At 43.0% G+C, this 18,595-nt stretch overlaps 1 protein-coding gene across 1 annotated transcript in view; it reads right to left on the bottom strand.

The window, feature by feature from the left end:
• Positions 1-359: 359 nt before the first annotated feature.
• KIF20B (kinesin family member 20B) overlaps positions 360-18,595 on the bottom strand; it is a 79,488-nt gene continuing 61,252 nt past the window's right edge. Inside the window, exons 28-33 of the mRNA XM_065407838.1 lie at positions 16,660-16,785; positions 15,055-15,258; positions 12,347-12,445; positions 9,256-9,403; positions 1,910-2,052; positions 360-437 (exon numbers count right to left, since the gene is read on the bottom strand). Of these exons, the coding sequence (XP_065263910.1) occupies positions 360-437; positions 1,910-2,052; positions 9,256-9,403; positions 12,347-12,445; positions 15,055-15,258; positions 16,660-16,785 (798 nt within the window). The remainder of the gene's footprint in view (positions 438-1,909; positions 2,053-9,255; positions 9,404-12,346; positions 12,446-15,054; positions 15,259-16,659; positions 16,786-18,595) is intronic.

An 18,595-nucleotide genomic window follows, 5' to 3' on the forward strand; every position in this document is an offset into this window, starting at 1 on the left:
GAAGCACCTGGCATTGGTGACTGTCGTAAGACGGCATATTGGGCTAGATGGACCATTGGTCTGACCCAGTGTGGCTGTTCTTATGTTCACTTAAGAGTGGCTTTCCTGGACCCTTTTAAAAAGACATCAAGTTATAAAACAAGTCACAGATGTAAAAACTTTTTTGAACTACATTTCAGCTTTAATGGATTTGCGATTTTATATAGTACTTCTGAAGGTTTAAAACAAAAGAAAAACTATACGGAGGGAATGGGAGTATAATAAAGGAGCTACAATTTATTATATACAATCAACTGAAAATAATACAATAGAAATATGACCTGATTAAGAATTATATAAACATGCTTCTACATGACCATTTATCTTGCTGTTTTTGACCGCAGTCGTCGCTTGATGATTAGATGATCACTTTCCTTTTCCTTTTGATCCATAACAATCTAAAAAAATGAGACATTTTGAAAGTTATTTTTGCTTTTCCTCAGATAAATGTTTAATATGGAATCGTATGTCAATGTCATTTATGCAGTTAGCTGCATAAAACACCCACCAATTTTCTAGTGTCCCCGAGCTGTATTCATAATAAATTGCACAATATTGCTATTGAATTTTTTTTTTAAAGGATCCATAGTAGTCTTAGGTCAATGTACAGAACTCCACATAAATTTCATGAAAAAAAAAAAAAATCCTAGCGAAGACTAGGATGTGTCAGACTATGTTTGCATAGAAATTAATGTGAGAATAAGTTGTAAAACCATAGAAACCATTCTGATTGGAAACAATTTCCATTCCTAAACTTCTAGTACTAACTCACCAAAATAAAAAGTAAAAAAGTAAAAAAAAGTGAGACGAGGTGAGTGAAGTATTACCAACCACCTTGTCTCTCTAATACCCTGGGACTGACTTGGCTACACCACCACTGCATACAATATGTAAAACAAAACAAAAACAAAAGTTTAATCTTCCCTTGACCTTCCCTGGCTTGTCCAGTGTCTTGGATCCTATGCAGTCTGGTTTCTGCGCCCCGCTCCCCCCCCCTTCAGACTGCTCTCACTAAAGTTAATGGGATTACTCATTTGCATAGGAATTTGTAGGATTGAGACATAAGAATGAGATCCTCACTCCCTGCTCTGGCCCCTTCACAATGGGGAAAAGGACCAGAGCAGAATAAAGGGGTCTTAAAAGCCCTGCTTCCAGCTGGTAGAGCATTCCTCCAGTGCAAGAACTCCAGAGAGCCATATGGCTATCCTCCAAGGACCCTCTTGCAAGCCTTGGCATATGGGACATGTCAGGGACTGTGCTAGGAGGGATGTGTCAGTGTGGTGCCCCAGCATGCAAGGCTGTGGAGCTTCTAGGTATTGCTCCAAATCATAGGGCAGAGCTCCAGGAGACTTCCATAGCTTGGACAGGCCTGTGGTCTTAGTGATGCAGCACAGAATCTCATCCTCAGGGTTTAAATCAAGCATTTTCCTTATTCATTAATTAGTGATATAGGTATCCATTTCCATTTATCATTTTCCTTTTACATTTAAATTGATGCAGTCAACTGAAAACAAAAATATCTTCTTGTTAACTACAATAGCTGAAAACATTTCTGTTGCCCCACACCAAAATGATTATGACTAGAGAAAGGAATGGGTCAGTTTGTGCATTTGGCTGCACTTTCACTATATCCCCTGTAGAGCAACTCAGCTTCTCCCATTTATATAGGTCTTACAAACAGCTGCAAAGAGAGGAGAGTCAAGAGGAGAAAAAAGATGCATCTGTAAAACCATGAAGATTGGCAAAATGGAGTTGGGGGAACTGAAGTACATGTCACTATTTTTAACTCATTTTTGTAAATTGACTATATCTCAGGTTGACTTATCTTAACTTATCTCACTGCAGCGTGTGTGGAAAGTATGTCACTTACCACATCACCAGGAATGTCTAAAGGAAAGGAAATGTCAGTTGAGTACAGCTTTCGCTTAGTTCGTTTCGGCTTGAGCTCCTTTGCTTTGTGAGTTTCCACTTCTGTAGTTTTGGGGGAGCTTATTGTTGCAATCAGCTTCTTTGCTACAAGACATTTTATTTTAATCAATATTTTATTATTTTTAAACAAAAAGAGCATTTATTAGAAGGAATCAAGGGAATATTTAAAAAGCTTGTATATATTCCTCTAATCACAGCTGAAAAGGTTTTTAAAGACGAAATAGTTTGAATAAAACCTTGCTTTACTATACAGACACATTTGATTTTTAAAAGAGATTTAGAAAATATGGATTACAGCAAACCTGCGTGTGCCAAATAAATTAAGCCAAATTAAGAAATTAAGTAATTTTTTCACTTCCTAGGAAGGGACAGATTTGGAGTTTGATTCCACTATCAATTGTACAGCAATCCCACTGACTTCCTTGAAATTACTCTTACCTATCCAGGTGAAATAAATTTCAGAATCATGCCCTATTATAAACTCAATTCAAAATGGTGAGCATTATTGTTTTGAAAAATTTATGCACATGCAGAATTCTTTTTTTTCCCCAATGTAGACTATCAATTTTTAAAGCACTTTAAAAAAAAATCCCTTAGAGGACTCAGACAATAATGTAATGACATTAGAGTACAAAAAGTTAGAAGTTTATAACTGTTCAAACACAAGTTGTCAAAATCACACATCAAAATATAAACCAAGTAAATAGCCTTAAAATCAAACCCTAATAAGTTCTCAAGCTGCATTTTTCTTATTTTGCCTATCTGTAAATTTCGATTATCAGCAAAAGAAATATTTTGTCTGTTTGCATGTGTACGGTGAAATCAATGTTTACTGACATTTATCGATACAAATCTAATCCTTCCAAGCCTAGTTATAATCTTGTCCTCCCCACCCCACTGTTTATCTGTTACATTTTTACTGAATCTTAGATTGAGAGTTCCCTGGGGCAGAGACTGTCTTTTTTGTTTGTACAGTGCCTAATAAAATAGGCGCTGATCACAACTACTATAGAAACAAACAACAATAAAGAATGGCAAATACTTTATTCATCTTACGATGCTTTATTGGGCAGTAATTCTGTTTTTAAATTAGAAAAGCTAAAATAAAACAATAGTTGTGCTTTTCATTTACATCCAACACAGCCAAACTTAAGAGAGGCTGATAAAGTATGCTCAAGAGAACAGAAAATTTCCTACCAAAAGTTTCCTTTCTGCAAGCTGCGTCTCCCACAATTCTGGATGTCTGGGCTGCTCTCCTTTCTCTGCAATTTACAGAGGCAGATCAGCATTCTGGCACTGCATGGTCTGGCCATGCCTTCTCTGCTCCTGTTTGCTGCCAGATGAGTTATTCCCAAACTATAAAATTTGCATAACATTAACAAATATTCCAGAGATAAAACTACTATGTACATTAGACCAAAGAAGATGGTCATATGGTAACCCTTCCAATACCTCACCCTTGACTCATGAGCCGTCCAGCGTTGGCAGTATTGTGGAAGATGCTGCTAGCAGAATGGAAAATCATCAAGAAGAAATGTTTTATTTTGCTCCCCAGCATCTCCCACACTTCTGGATGTTTGGGGAGTCGCAAGCAGTAAACAGATGTAGGGAGGGTTATGAAACAAAAGTTGGTAGGAAAGAAATACTCCCCTTTTTGTCAGCTTGTTCAAGAGTCTGTATTATTTCTGGGCCATCACCTGCAGCACCTTCCTGCCAAAGGAGGCCTCTGTAGAAGACAGAAGGTCCACCTTGTAGTTCTTAATGCTGGAGACGAAGTGGCAGTTTTCAAATTTCTGAAGTGACACACTTGCTCGTTCTGCTCTTGAGGTTGTTAAGGATCTTGTGGAGTGTGCCTTGATCCTTGCTAGGACAGAAGCCTCTAGTGATTTGTAGGCTTCCACAATAGGACTTAGAATCTGAGTCCCTGGCATTTCGGATCGAAAGACACAAATAGGGAACCTGATTTTCTCATGGATTCTGTTTACTTCAGATAGACTTTCGACATTCTTCTGACATCTAAGGTGTGCCATGCCTTTTTCAGTTGGATATTGTGGTTTTGGACAGAACAACGGAAGCACAACTTCTTGAGAAGTGTGGATGGAGGAATTTACCTTCAGAAGAAAGGATTCTGGTGTCAAAAGCACCACTTGTACTCATAGAACATGTGTAAGGTTCTTGTATAGATACGGCTGCCATCTCCAATTCTTGCCTGGCAGACAGGACAGCTACTAAGAAACCAGCCTTAATGGATAAATTAAAGGCCTACACTGAAGTCAGAAGCTTGAAGGGATGGCTTGTCAGGGCCCTCAAAGCTAGCAGAAGATCCCATTGCAGATCTGGCTACTTTGCTTGAAGGAATCTGGTTACCTGTGGACTGTTTGCCAGGGAGCCAGAGGATCCTGAAAATAACACACTACTAAGAGCAGACATCTGATGCGCAATGGTCCTGGGCTGAAGGCCTCTGTCTATTCCTTCTTGGAGAATGTCCAGAATGGTTGGAATTCCTGGATTTCTGGGATTTGCATTGTGCTCTTGGCACCAGTTGTTGAATCTGGACCAGAGAGAAGAGTATGCTTTTAGTGTGGATACTCTCCTAGACTAAAGCAATATTTTAATGACACTGGAGGACAGACTGAGACCTTCTAGTGATTCCCTCTCAATAGCCAGGCTATTAGTTGAAATCATTTTGAGTTTGGATGAAGAAGAGGACCTTATGAGAGGACATGTGATCTCCACAGAAGGTGGAGTTTCAGCTCCATCAGGTCTGAGAACCAAGATCTTTGACCAATGAAGAGTTATCAGTATTACTGTTGCCTGTTCTTGTTTTAATATTTGGACTTCCTTTCCCAGTAGTGGAAAAGAGTGAAAATGTGTAAAGTGTGACCTGTGGCCAACTGTGTGGTAAGGCATCTGTCCCCATGGATCTGGGGTCTGCCTCCCTTGTGAAGTATTTTGGCCTGTTTGCATTTCATACAGTTTGCGAACAGGTTGGGGAGGCCGAACATCTGAACGATGAAATTGAAAACCTCCTGATTCAGGCACCACTTGGAGTTGTTAATCCTGGGCTGGCAGAGCCAGTCTGCCTTTTGGTTCAGGTTTCTTTGATGTGGATCACTCTGAGGGAAAGGAGGAACTGTTCCACCCACCCCATTAATTTCCATTGCTTCTGCGTGTAATGCTGGACTCCTTGTTCCTCCTTGGGTATTTAAATAGGTGACCGTAGTCATATTGTCTGATTGAATCAGGTAATGGTTCCCCATTAAGGTGGGCTGGAACCTTTGCAGAATTAGCTTAATTACTCTCAGCTCTAGGAACTTTATGTTGTGAGCCTTTTCCTCCTCACTCTAGATGCCCTGGGCTGTTTGGGTCTCCAAATGAGCGCCCGAGCCCTCCAGGCTGGCATTGGTTCCAAGGATTAAAGGATCTGGAAGGCAGATGGGCATGCTTTTACAGTCACTGTTATAGGGCGACCAACATTATAAGAAGTCGAACATCTGTGTTAGAACCTGTACTTGATGTTCTGGGGCGTGGTCCCACATCTTTAGAAGTTTTCAAGCATTCATACTAATGCGTGATTGTGCCCATGGAGCGTCCCTATGCACGACACCAGGAATCATAGCAGTTGGAGGAATAGTGCTATAGTAGGCCTCCTGCAGCTCGGGAGTAAGAAAACAAATTCCTGGATGGAACCAGAGAACTTCTGTTGGCACTGACGAAGCCATGCTCCTGGAAAATCCTGTGTACTGCTGACTGTGATGGAGCTCAGATCATGTAGTCATCGAGGGTACTGGTGAATTCCCTGCAACCTGAGTCTCGCTATTGCCACCCCCACTCCCACCTTTTAAAAAACCCTGGGGGACGAACACTCCTACTTGGCCTGTACTCGGTACTGTTAATATTTCCTGCTGCAGGCGAACCTCAGAAATCTGTGGTGACACAGTCTGATGGGGATATGCAGATATGCGTCAGTTACATCTACTGAAATCAAGAAGTGCTCCTGGGACAAGGATGAGACCATAGCCAGGGTCTCCATCTGAAACTTTATTTTGTTCCTCCACTTGAGACTTTTGAGGTTGAGAATGGCTCTGACACCTCCCCACCCCCTGTACTTCTGTACAATGAAGAAGATGGAGTAGAACCTGGGGAATCTTTCTTCTGAGGGACACTATAATTCCCATATCCAGAAGCGGATATATTTTGTTCTGGATCAGATTGTGTTTTACAGGGTCGTTGAAGCTGGGTGACTGCAAGAAGGAAAAGATGGAGTGGAGCCTGCAGCTCGATGGAGTATCCCTGGCTCACTATCTCCCTGACCCACTTGTCAGTGGTGTATGAAAACCATTCCGCTAGGAAATGGGAAATCCGTCCCCTTAGCTTCAGCTCTGGGAGGAAGCCTATGTGATCTGTCAAAGTGGATTTTATGTGTGGCGGACGTTCATCTGGACTTTCCCCTTGGACTGTGATTCCACTGTTGTCCCTTTGGAAATCTGTTGCCCCTTTGCTGGCACTTCTGTGCTGACAAGGGAAGGATCTCCTCTGTTTGAAGGCTGGACTATAGTGTCTCCCGAGGATGCTTAGTGGGGAGGGGAGAGATTGTCTGGATTTGCTGCATTGTTAACCACCACTGCATCCCAGCTTTTTCCCTAAAGGAGGGAGCCTGTAAACTTGGCCAAGCTTGGGACCTGCTTAGAGTGAATATCCACACTCCAAGGTCAAAGCCATCGGTGGCACCTGGCTAACGAGGTGGAAGCCATGGCTCAGGCGGAGAACCTCATTGCATCCATTGAGGCTTCAGCTACAAATGCTGTGGTTGCTAGAGAGACTCTCTTTAAAGTGGAGCTGAAGTTAAGGAAAGATCACCCTAAGGCTTTGAGATCTTCTAGCCAGAAATGAGAAGCTTCTGCAAAGCAGGTTGCTGCCAGGGACACACAGGAGGGTGGTGAAGGTGGCTTCAGAGCCCTTTTTGAGAGTGGGCTTCATCTTTCTATCCATGGGTTCCTTAGGGTAGAACTCCCCTTCAGAGGGAATAATCATGTCCCTGGTCAGGGATGCTATAGGAGCATCAACCTTTGGTGTCTCAGCAATAGAGCTCTTCGGTTCTTGAATTTTATAGACCCTGAGATTGCTCTTGTTAATAGGCTTGCCTTTATCCGGCTGGTTCTTTGAAGGAGGAGTGAAGGGATACTGCAGCCTCGGGGAGGATTTTGAGAGGAGAAATTTACACTGAGGCTTACAGAAGCCTGTTCAGGTTTCTGAGCCAGGTAACTTGCCTTCCTCAGTAGAGGAGAGGGAGGAGTCAAAGGACTCATATCTCTGGATTATTTGGGTTTTTGCTTTCCCTTTTTAGTTTTTAATAATCTTATTTGCGTGCTTTGGGAATGCAGAAGGTCTCTGTGGCTTTGGTGAGGCCTCTTGTGGCTTACCTTCTTTAGGGCCTAGAGCCCTCTCAAGAGGTTTGTCTCAGAATCCTCTCCTGCTGGGAGGGGAATGGGAATTCATTATCCAAGCCATCCTGGCTGACTTGGGAGGGAGGTTGATTAAAAGACCTGTTTCTTTCCCCAGAATGCTCAGGACCCACTTTAAGACTTGAGGTGGGAGGGAGTTGTGGCTCCACAAGCCTCCCCTCTTCATTCTGCAGGGGTCCCCTGGGACGTACTTCCTGAGATAGGACAGTTACCTTTTCGTAACTGGTGTTCTTTGAGATGTGTTGCTCATGTCTATGCCACAATAGGTGTGTGTGCTCACCACGTGCACTGGTGCCAGAAGTTTTTCCCCTAGCAGTACCCGTAAGGGGGGAGCGCCCCCCGCATCCCCTGGAGTGGCGCCTGCCTGCCGCGGTATAAGGGGAGCTGCGCGGTATAAGGGGAGCTGTGCGGTCCCCCCACCCTCAGTTCCTTCTTGCCAGACAACTCCAACAGAGGGGAAGGAGGGCAGGATGTGGAATAGACATGAGCAACACATCTCGAAGAACACCAGTTACAAAAAGGTAACTGTCTTTTCTTCTTCGAGTGATTGCTCATGTGTATTCCACAATAGGTGATTGCAAGCTATACCTTCTGGAGGTGGGTAGGAGTTCACAAGTTCTCGGGACGAAGTACCGCCCTGCCGAACCTGGCGTCATCCCTGATTTGGGAGACTATCGTATAGTGCGAGGTGAACGTGTGAACCGAAGACCACGTGGCAGCCCTACAGATGTCCTGTATAGGGATGTGGGCGACGAAGGCAGCCGACGAGGCCTGCGCCCGGGGTCAAGTGCGCCCTCACAATGGGCGGTGGGGGGACACCCGCCAGCTCATAACAGGAGCAGATGCACGAAGTGAGCCAGTTGGAAAGCCGCTGAGTGGAAATCTACGGGCCTCTCGCGCGCTCAGCCGAGGCGACGAACAGTTGCGAGGACTTTCTGAACGGCTTGGTCCGCTCGAGGTAGAAAGCCAGAGCCCGCCTCACATCGAGTGTGTGGAGATGGCGCTCCTCACTAGTCGCATGAAGCTTGGTGCAGAGGACTGGTAGAAAAATGTCCTGACCCATGTGGTAGGCGGAGACCACCTTCGGGAGGAATGCAGGGTGTGGGCGGAGCTGGACCTTGTCATTATGAAAGACCGTATACGGCGGCTGCCTCGGTGTGTAGGGGACTCCACCTGCCTGCCTGCCTCACAGCCCTGGGACCTAGCGGAGTTAGGGACAGAAGGTTGAGTGCAGGCTGGGCACAATTTGGTTTCTGCCAAGCCTGGGAAGGGTTCCTCACATATAGAGCACCGCTAGGATTTAACCCAGTGCTTTCTTGGCTGCTCTGCCATGCCTCTGAGGGGCAGAGAAGCCAGAAGGGAGACACTGCAGCAGAGGCTCAGGGAGGGTTAAACCCCTGAAGGGTTAACTGACCCAGGGAGAAGGAGGAATATCAAGGAGGGAGAACAACTGCTCCCCACTGCCCAAAAATCTGGGCAGAAAAGTTAAATTAGAAGAAGTAAGGGCAAGAGCAAAAGAAACTGTCCACTGCTGCGGCGGCAGAGAATCTGGCAGCAAGCAGGAGCAGAGGGGGTATGGCCAGACCATGCCCAAAACGTTGCTCAACCTTTGTGAGCTGCAGAGAGAGAGGAACGTGGCCCAGATGTCCAGAATTGTGGAAGAACCTGGGCTGCAGAACAAACAGCTATACATTGCATTTGTGAAGCAGTTACTATGCCACATTTGCAAGCCAATATATTACTTTAGCCACTTGTCCTCTTTCTACATTTTCTAACAGGAATCACAGAAAAAGAGAGGTCTTCTAGTTTGCTCTATACAAACCTTTGGAGTGAATAATTGTAGGAGAACTTTGAAAGAAATCTCCAAGCTTTTGTAGGGTTCCATCTTTTTTCTGAGTTGACTTTGTACTTGAAGTTGATACTTGTTTTCTTAAGGGGTATTCCTTTCTAAATGATTGTGTAGTGGCCACCTAAACAGAAATACTAGTTAATATTTTAAGTAGAGAACCACAATTTCACTTATCTTTTAGTCCACAAATTAAGTTTGATAATCAGATGGCTCATTTTTACTTTTTAACATTACATATGGACTGCAGTTATTAATTTATACCTAACTCTGTACCCTTTCTTTGAGGACTAAGGACACTCGTGTATATACTAATATGCATAGCAAAGTCAATCTGAATATTCAGGCTGCAACAGAGTTTAACAAAACAAATGTTTTGCAACACAAAAATCCACCAAGGTATAAACAACATTACAAAAACCAGGGGTCCTGGCCTCACTGAAATCAGTGGCAAAATTCCCATTGACTTCATGGGGGCCAGGATTTCACTCCATGTATTGTGTGCATGTTGATACTTACTCTGTGAAAGCTTTAAAACCACACAATTTTGTTGCACTTCAGAGGATTTCAAAGTACCTTCCAAACAATTTTTGGGACATACATGGATTGTTTCACCCTTATATATGGTGGGAAATGGTGGCAGTTTAATAGCACTCAGCAACATTAAACAATTGTAAGGCAGAACTTAAAATAAATAAATCACACTTGTCTGGAATTACCTGCTCTACTATGACTGAAAGATTCAAGGAAATTATTTGTCTGCTATTTTACTGTTATTGGGTATTAGGCAGCATCGTGCCTAGTTAGTTTCAGGGTTTCCCCTGAACAGAACATTCCCCTGTTTTCCCATTTGTTGTTTCTTGACTTAATTTAGGCCCGGATTCTTCTATAGGATCATTTAGGCACACCTTTGTGTCCATGGGGATCCCTTTTAAAATCAGTGGGGCTCTTGCTACGTAGCTACAAAGGTTGGTCTACACCAGGGGTAGGCAACCTTTCAGAAGTGGTGTGCCGAGTCTTCATTTATTCACTTTAATTTAAGGTTTCGCGTGCCGGTAATACATTTTAACGTTTTTTTAGAAGGGGTCTCTCTCTAAGTGTATATTATATAACTAAACTATTGTTGTATGTAAAGTAAACAAGGTTTTCAAAATGTTTAAGAAGCTTCATTTAAAATTAAATTAAAATGCTGATCTTACGCCGCCAGCCTGCTCAGCCCGCTGGGTGGGGGGTGGGGGGTTCAGGGCAGAGGGCTGGGTGTTGGGGAGGGGAGGACGGGGGGGGGGACGGGACTCGAGGTCAGGGCACAGGGCTGGGGTGTGTGGAGGTGCAGGGCACAAGGCTGGGGGGGGGGGGGGTCAGGGCAGAGGCCTGGGTGCGGGGGGGGACTCGAGATCAGGGCAGAGGGCTGGGGTGTGTGGAGGTGCAGGGCACAAGGCTGGGTGTGTGGGGGGTTCAGGGCAGAGGGCTGGGGTGTGTGGAGATGCAGGGCAGAGAAATGGGGCTGTGGGGGTGCAGGGCAGAGGGATGGGTGTGTGTTGGGGTGGGGGGGTTCAGGGCAGAAGGCTGGGGTGCTCGGCTTGTGGAGGTGCTCCCAGCCCCCTGCCCTGAGCGGCTCATGGCAGGGGGCTGGGAGGGATATGACCTGTTCCACCCCCTTCCCCCAGGCCCTTCCCTACCTCGCTCTGCCTGCTCTACGGAACAGCCAGCACGCTGCGCTCGGCTCTGCTCCTCTGGGAGGAGGAGGGGCTGGAATGCACCATGTTGTGCGAAGAAACGGGGGGGGGGGGGGGAGCGTGGCTGCCGCAGGACCAAGCTTCTGCCTCCTGCCCCCGCAGGGGAGAGCGGTGGGCGGGGGGGCTGAGTGCGGTGGGGGGCCGGGACCCCCCCCACACCGCTCTCCCCTGCGGGGGCAGGAGGCAGAAGCTTGATCCTGCGGCAGCCAAGCTTCCCCCTCCCCCTTCTTCCCCCAGCGTGGCGCTTTCCGGCCCCTCCGCCCCTCCTCTCAGTGGGCAGCAGCGTGCCACTCAGAATCGGCTCGCGTGCCGTGTTTGGCACGCGTGCCGTAGGTTGCCGACCCCTGGTCTACACAAATCCAGGACTAGGTGTGACCGTGTATAACTATGCCTTTGCACAGCACCTACCTCAAATGCTCCTAGCTTGACATGATTTGGGCCTGTAGATGATACTTCATTACAAATACCATTACTAATTTAGCTAACCAGTTTCCTCTGTTTATGAAAGTTCTTAGCACAGCAACAGTGGAGAGAAACTCATTTTATAAAGAGAAAAAATTGATAGGAGAATCACAAAAATTGTCAGAGGTACTCAGGGGCATGTGTCAGCTGGCTGGCCACAGGCAGGGCAAATTCACCCTCTGTAAAGCCTGTAAGTGCTGCCTCATGTCAGGGGCACTTCTTAGATTTAAGTCAGATGTTTGCAGGACAGCTCTGCCATGCCTGAGTGAGGGCAGAGGAGTCTGAAAAGGTGGTGCTCCAGCTGCAGATCCAAGTGTTTGAAATCATTATGCTGCTATTTACCCAACCCAGGGAAGGAGGAGGAGGAAGATTATCACCACAACTGCACAAAAATGAATAAAAACCAAGGTTTTAAAACCAAGTGGCTGGGAGAAACTGAACCACCAACTTGTGCCACCATTGGAGGCAGAAAATCTGGAGGGGCCTGAGCTGAAGGGCAGAGCCTAGTCCTGGAGCCTCCAGCAACAAGACTGGACCACCTCCAAGTTCCACAGGTGAGGGGCATTAGCCCACGAGTAATGAATGAGAGAAGCTGTGCAACAGAATCACCTACACCACTACCTGTAGCATCCAGGTATTCCTTAAAGATCTCCCTGCCTAATACAGATTTACCATCTTTGACTAACTTGCAGAATCTAATGGGATGGCACCATAAGATGGTATGGGGAGGCCAGACAAGTATATACATAAAGTGAAAATACTGCTTAGTAAAACCAAAAAGTTCCTTTTCAAAGCCCCTTAATTATTTGCATATATCTATATTCACATAAAAATGTCCAAACCAACTTGAAGAATAAAATAAAACAAACCATTTTCTTCTTGTTGATTTTAGCAGAACTGGTCTTTATAGGTGAACTAACATCAGCTGTAGGTGTGGCATTTTTCTTGTTTTCACTCTTGACAAAGTCCTAAGAAAATGAAGTATATGTAAACTTCAACTGCAATTTGTATCTAGGTTACAAAATTTCTTCTGGGAGAAGTAGCAGTGTTATGCATATTAAAGAAGCAACCAACATCTGAAGTGCTATAGTCAGATATTAATGAGCTACTAGCCAGCATTTCCTGAGTGGTACATAATAGAGATATTTATTCACACCTAAATCAAAGTCTAAATCTTCTGAATTAAAGGCAACTGGAAATAATGGTAGTTATCCCATTCTGACATTTGCTATTTTTCTTCTCCACCATTTCATCTGTATGGGTGCTCTTTTGTCAAATATCTTAAAACTAAAGTTGGAAGTCACTCAATAAATGAATGTAAATTTAGCTTTCTGATGTAAATTCAGCATTTTACCATTGTTGAGCTGTCAGTGTAAGGCATCTTCTATTTTGGGATGTGAGGTCACTTCCATGTATAATAAACTTTTCTTTCAAGATCTGTGTAAAGCAAGATTGCACACTGACAGTTCAACCAAAAGATATAATCAAATATATTAGTTGAAAATCCTGGCATGGGATTTTGATAACACTTACTTGTGGCTGGGTTCTTTTAGAAAGAGAGAGCACATAGGAGTGATTTCAGGTACATGGGCTGTCAAGCAAACCTAATTGTGCAGGGAACGAAGGGCTAATAAGGTGAAGAACGAAGTTGCTGAATTAAACATGGAAGCCTCTGTTAAACTGTTAATTTGAAATGTTAAACCTGCTAAATAAGTCTCAACTAAAACCAACCCTCACACATGCACTTTTTAGGTATCTAAGGCGTTTTTTCCTTCTCCTCCTCTAGTCTTAGTGCTGAAAATATGTTACCACCAGTTATGCCTGACATTTATCCACTAATTTCAACCTTGTGTCTTGAAGGTCATAGTTTGGAAGTTTCAGAAAAATATAAACAAAATAATTCAGTACTTTTAACTCTGATATTCAGGTTTGTTGAAGACTGATTTTTTTTATTTTTTTTTATTTTTTTTATGTTTTCCTCTTTGGTCTGTGTCCAATTTAGAAAAAAATTGGAAATATATTAGAATAGAAAATTGTCCAGACTAAAAAAAATAGGTAACAATAAAATTCAGATAAGAAAATAGTCCTAGAAGGTACTAATTTTAGTTCAGTGGCATTGCAATGTTATTTTGACTTCTCTAAATGCTAAATGGGGTATGAAGAGGGAGTATTTCAGTATAAAAGTATCTCTAAAGTACTCATCTACAGCACAAACAACTCTATGTTAGATGAAACCTGCTCATCTATACCAGACAAAGAGGTTCAATACCTGACCAAGGCCTTCAGAAGTATGCTTATTTCTACATCTGCTTTTCCAGCAGCTTGAAAGCATATCGCTCTTGAAGAAAATTGGTTGAAGAAACAGAAGTCATTTTAATAGACAATTGTGGATATTCTCTTTCCCAAAATACTTTATAATGCAGAATTCCTGTTCAATGTTCAGTTATACAGTCTTCAACAGTTACTTTTTGCACTTAGGTTTTGAAAACAACAAAATATAGAAATTGTGATTTTTAATACCATTTCCAAGGTCACTGAACTGAAGTACTTTCCTTACCTACTTCTCAGTGTGCTGAAACAAGCATTTTGAGATTCTTGGATGAAAGGTTCTAATGAAGCACAAAGTTTTCTCTTTTTTCAGGAAAAAAGCCTGCTTCCACCCACAGCCATATTTTATGAGTGGTGCCCCTCCTGCCCACCAGTCAATCCCAGGACTCTTTAGAAGTGCTGAGATAGACCTACATCAAACTCACAAGAAAGGGCTGCCACTGGCTGACAGGTACCAGGATGTTGCCCCAGGGGTGTGTGGCCTGGCTCTCATATTACAATCTGGCACTAGCTTTAACAGACGGACTCTTCCATTTTGGCATTATTTCACAATTGCTTCTGACTAAAGTAGGAAAGGAAAAAGGCAGGTTGGTTTCAGGAAATGAAAGCCAGGTCAAGCCACAACTCTCAGGTCTTAAGTAAATGAAGGACAGAGTCAAATACTTATACAAAATAAAGGACATTTTTGTGTAGCTGATCTGCATAGCTGGAGAACATTTTTATTTTTTGTTCCACCCTAAAAGATAAGCCGCCACAAAGGATGCTCATCCAGAGCACTAGATACCCTTGACATATTTTTAAAGCCGCAGTATCGGAGCTACAAAAAAAACAAACAAACAAAAAACAAACAAACCACAACCCAAAGCAGTAGCACCTCTCCTTACCACACATTTAATCACCAATCGTGTGTACCATACAGGTTTAAATCACCACTGCACTTCCCCACCAGACAGAAATACCACCCTCAACTGCCTCAGCATAGCTAATAGGAGTTATACAGTACACAAAGATTTTTAACACCATGTTACATGCATTTAAAGTCATGTTTTGGGCTAAATATATCAAAACATACAATTAAGAATATTTTTAGCTGGCTCTAATACGAATCAGATACACAAGGGACAATGTGTTTCAGTTTTAAGATAGGATTCCACTGCCAGTACAGTAAGGTACACAAAAACCGATCACGGTCATAGGTCAAATTGTGTACTGTAAATTTTAAAAAGCTTGTGTTCAGTTTAGGACTTGCCTCATCTAGCTCATTACTCTTCCTTTTCCTTCTTGTCTTGGGCATTTTAACAGTCACTGGTAAGGCACTGCCCTGGTGTTTCACTTCCATTTTATTGGGATGCAGAGGTGTGAACTGAATCTCCATCTCAGGTTTAGGAAACCTGCTACCTCTCCCATTTTCTGTAGATACTTCAGAAGAGTCCAGAACAGTGTCTGAATGGTCCTGAAGACACATGGGGTGAATTAAAGAGAACAAAAATATTGTTGAACAAGCTTTAAAATAACTTTGTGATATGAAAATTAAAAAATTAACATAGCCCTTGAAAAAATCCACACACTCAGTAGCTATTGGCATTTGGGAAACTTGCCATGGCACGTGAGGGAGCCTACATCTTCAACTGTTGTAAACTGTAAGCTTTTTTTTTTTTTTTTTTTTTTTTTAAACAAAAAAAATTAAGTTTCTAGCCTTCATGGTTGTGAATATATTTCCGAATGTGAACCCAATGCAGTGCTTTCTTACTGAGTCATCTCCTCAGGGATACAGACAACTCCAGCTTTGCTCTATAGCTGCTTATTGCTTTCCGAAGCAACAGTAGAGAGCAAGTAATATCATTGGAAAGTTTGTGCTGCTGCTGCTCAGAATCCTGCGGGCAGCAGCAAAGCTCATTGGAATCACATCAATTTCACTCTACTGCTACTTGGAAATTAGCCAAGGACAGGAGCTATTTAGGGATAGGACAAGCTGAAAACAGGCTAGAGAAGGGATAGAGTAGCAGACCCTTCCACACCTCTATATTAGCAAAGATGGTAGAGGTGAAGGGTACTGAGACCTTGCTCCCACTCCAGCAGCAAGAAAGCCCAGAGGTTGAGGAAAAGAAGGAAGACAGTTAAAACTCCTTCTTTCTAACAGCTCCCACTAGGATTCCTAACTTACAGCTGATATAGAAAATGGAGCACACATCCAGGAACAGTAGTCTAGTGAGAATCCCTGCACCTTCTCATTTCCAAAGCTAGGGGTGGATCTATAATGATATCACTCATTATGTAGATGTCATGTTAGTAAAGAGTTCGCAGTTTAAAGGGTCAAGTTAAATGAGAGTTGGGACTTTGCCCAGCTTATAGACCTTCACAGGGAGCTCTGATCTGAAGAAGGCGTATCAAACTTGCCTTAAGGGTAGCCCATTTAAAGTGCCTTTAAAAAAAATAAAATAAAATAAAAAGTCTCATCTAAGACTCACTCATTTTGCAAACACAGCTGGCCCTTAATTAGATCCCATGAAGTAGGATCTTCTTTTATAGACATGCAAAGGGGTAACGGGATTCACCAAGTCAGTGGCAGAGCCGGGAGACTGCCCACCACCACATCTCTCCCTCCCTTTAGCATGGCTCTTTTTATTGCTTTTTCCAGTACAGCAACAGTCATTAGTGAAAAGCCTGGATACCTCTGAAGCAGCTACAAACAAAGAACCAGCACCAAGTGACCTGTCAGTTCCCGCAAGCCACCAGTAAGAGGCCTGTGGACTACAGTTTGAGAACTGTACAGATAATTTCTTTAGCTTTACTGTGTCCATTAGACAAAAGCTTTATCATCACATTATCACCTAAAAGAAAGTTATATACCAACCTCAGTTTCATCTAATGAAGACACAGTGCTTGGACATTTTGATAATAGATTGTCTTTAACTTCATTGCAGCTTATTGGGATACTTTGTCCAGCTATAGGATCATTCTCTCTCTGTTTTTCCTTAAACTGTAAAGGATTTAGAATGAGTCACAACAATGCTAGAGTGGAAGCTTCAAAATTATGTTTGAGCTACCTACATGTTCCAATATAAAAGCTCAATACATTTAAGTTCATGAATGTTGTGCAGGAAGACAATATTAAACCATTTCAAAAGACCCATGCAGTTAATATCTAAAGGTACTTATTTTTGTAAGAAACATTTCACTGTTACTATACCATGAAAATATTCAGACCTGATAATTTTCTGTTAGCAGCTTCTCCCCTCATTCATAACAAATGGGACTGCCACCTGGGGAATTTGGAGGTGGTTTTATGTTGTTGCTGGAAGGTCCAGGATTCAGTCCTGCTTTTCAGCTCATGCTACCAGAAAAGTTCTTTCAAAGGTGTAGATTCACGCCAGCAACCAATTAATAGCAATAAGACAAGAACTTGAAATTACTGAAACCAACCTTAGAGCAACTGTATGTGAGAGTCTCCCTTCAGAGAAAAAATAATAATATTTTTACAAGTTGTTTTACAATCATTTACCGAACTACCAGATTGGGTTCAATGAACTAGAAGCTGCTAACAGAAAGAAAATAATCAGGTAAGAAATTTCTCATTCTGCTGCCCAGCTTCACTCCTCATTTAAACCAAATGGACCGTAGCAAGCAGCAATGCACAGAACTAGAGAGGGTTAGTGAGTGGAAGGATAAAGCAGAATTTAAACTATTGTTGTTATGGTAGGCAGAAATAGGAAGGAACAGGAAGTTTCCATGATATAAAGTGAAAGCTTTGTAACTTAAGGAATTATTTCGGAACAAACCAGTAGCACCTTCATACCAAAGGATGCCTCTGCAGAGGTATGGAAACCTGCTTTGCAAGTCTCCCTCAGGTGAGGCTCAGACACTTTCTTCCCATAATGCAACTGGAGGGAACCTTGATTCCCTCAGTGAATGGTTTCCCAGATAAGTAGCGTGCCAACTGGTGCAGGATTTTACCATTTTTCCTGTGGCAACTTTGAGGTCCTAAGGCATTTTGGATATAATCATGAAAAGGGTACAACTGGCATATGTACCCGCATGCCTGAGATATATCATCTTTAGAGCTCTAAGAATACCTTCTTATGATACAATCTTCAAAAGGGGTGTTCAAGATTGGAACAAAATGATGGGTGAACTCATATTTCCTATGAATTGTGGGAAGAAGAACTTGCCCCGGGCCAAAGGTTTCTGTAGCTATCAGAATAAGCTTTTCCTTAATAGAGTGGTTCTTATATAGACTGAGGAACTAATTTCAAAATTTGTCTTTTAGAAGTAATGGCAACTAGAAAAGCTGACCCCAGGTTTATCTAATCTGAGAGTTCTGATAAATCTTGGTACCCAAGGGTACTCAGTTGGGAAGTCCAATGTGCCTGCATAAAAGAAAGCTGCTAGGGATGCAACCCACTTTTCTAAAGGTGCTTGGTTGTAGGGTTCCAGTCAGCCATCCTGGAAAAACTCTAGCATAGCAAAGATATTTTGTGATTATTGTAAATTATTTGTATTATAGTGGTACCTTGCGGCCCAGGCCCCATTTTGCTGCACACTGTACAAACATGTGAGGCATTCTCTGACACAAAGAGTTGACTGCTTTCCTTCACACCAGAAATTTGACCAGTTCAATGAATGAAAATTTATTGGCTGAGTTCTGTCTGGATACCAAAATGTATCAACAAGACAGAGAGAATCCCTGCTGAACTACACTTCTTTAGATGCCCAGTTGGCCCAGATCTGGAGAGGTATTTTGACCTTAGAAAAAGCGAGTCTGTATAAGGAGCTCTTTGAGGGAGAAATTA

Source organism: Emys orbicularis, chromosome 7 (genome assembly GCF_028017835.1).
Source record: "Emys orbicularis isolate rEmyOrb1 chromosome 7, rEmyOrb1.hap1, whole genome shotgun sequence".
NCBI lineage: Eukaryota > Metazoa > Chordata > Testudines > Emydidae > Emys > Emys orbicularis.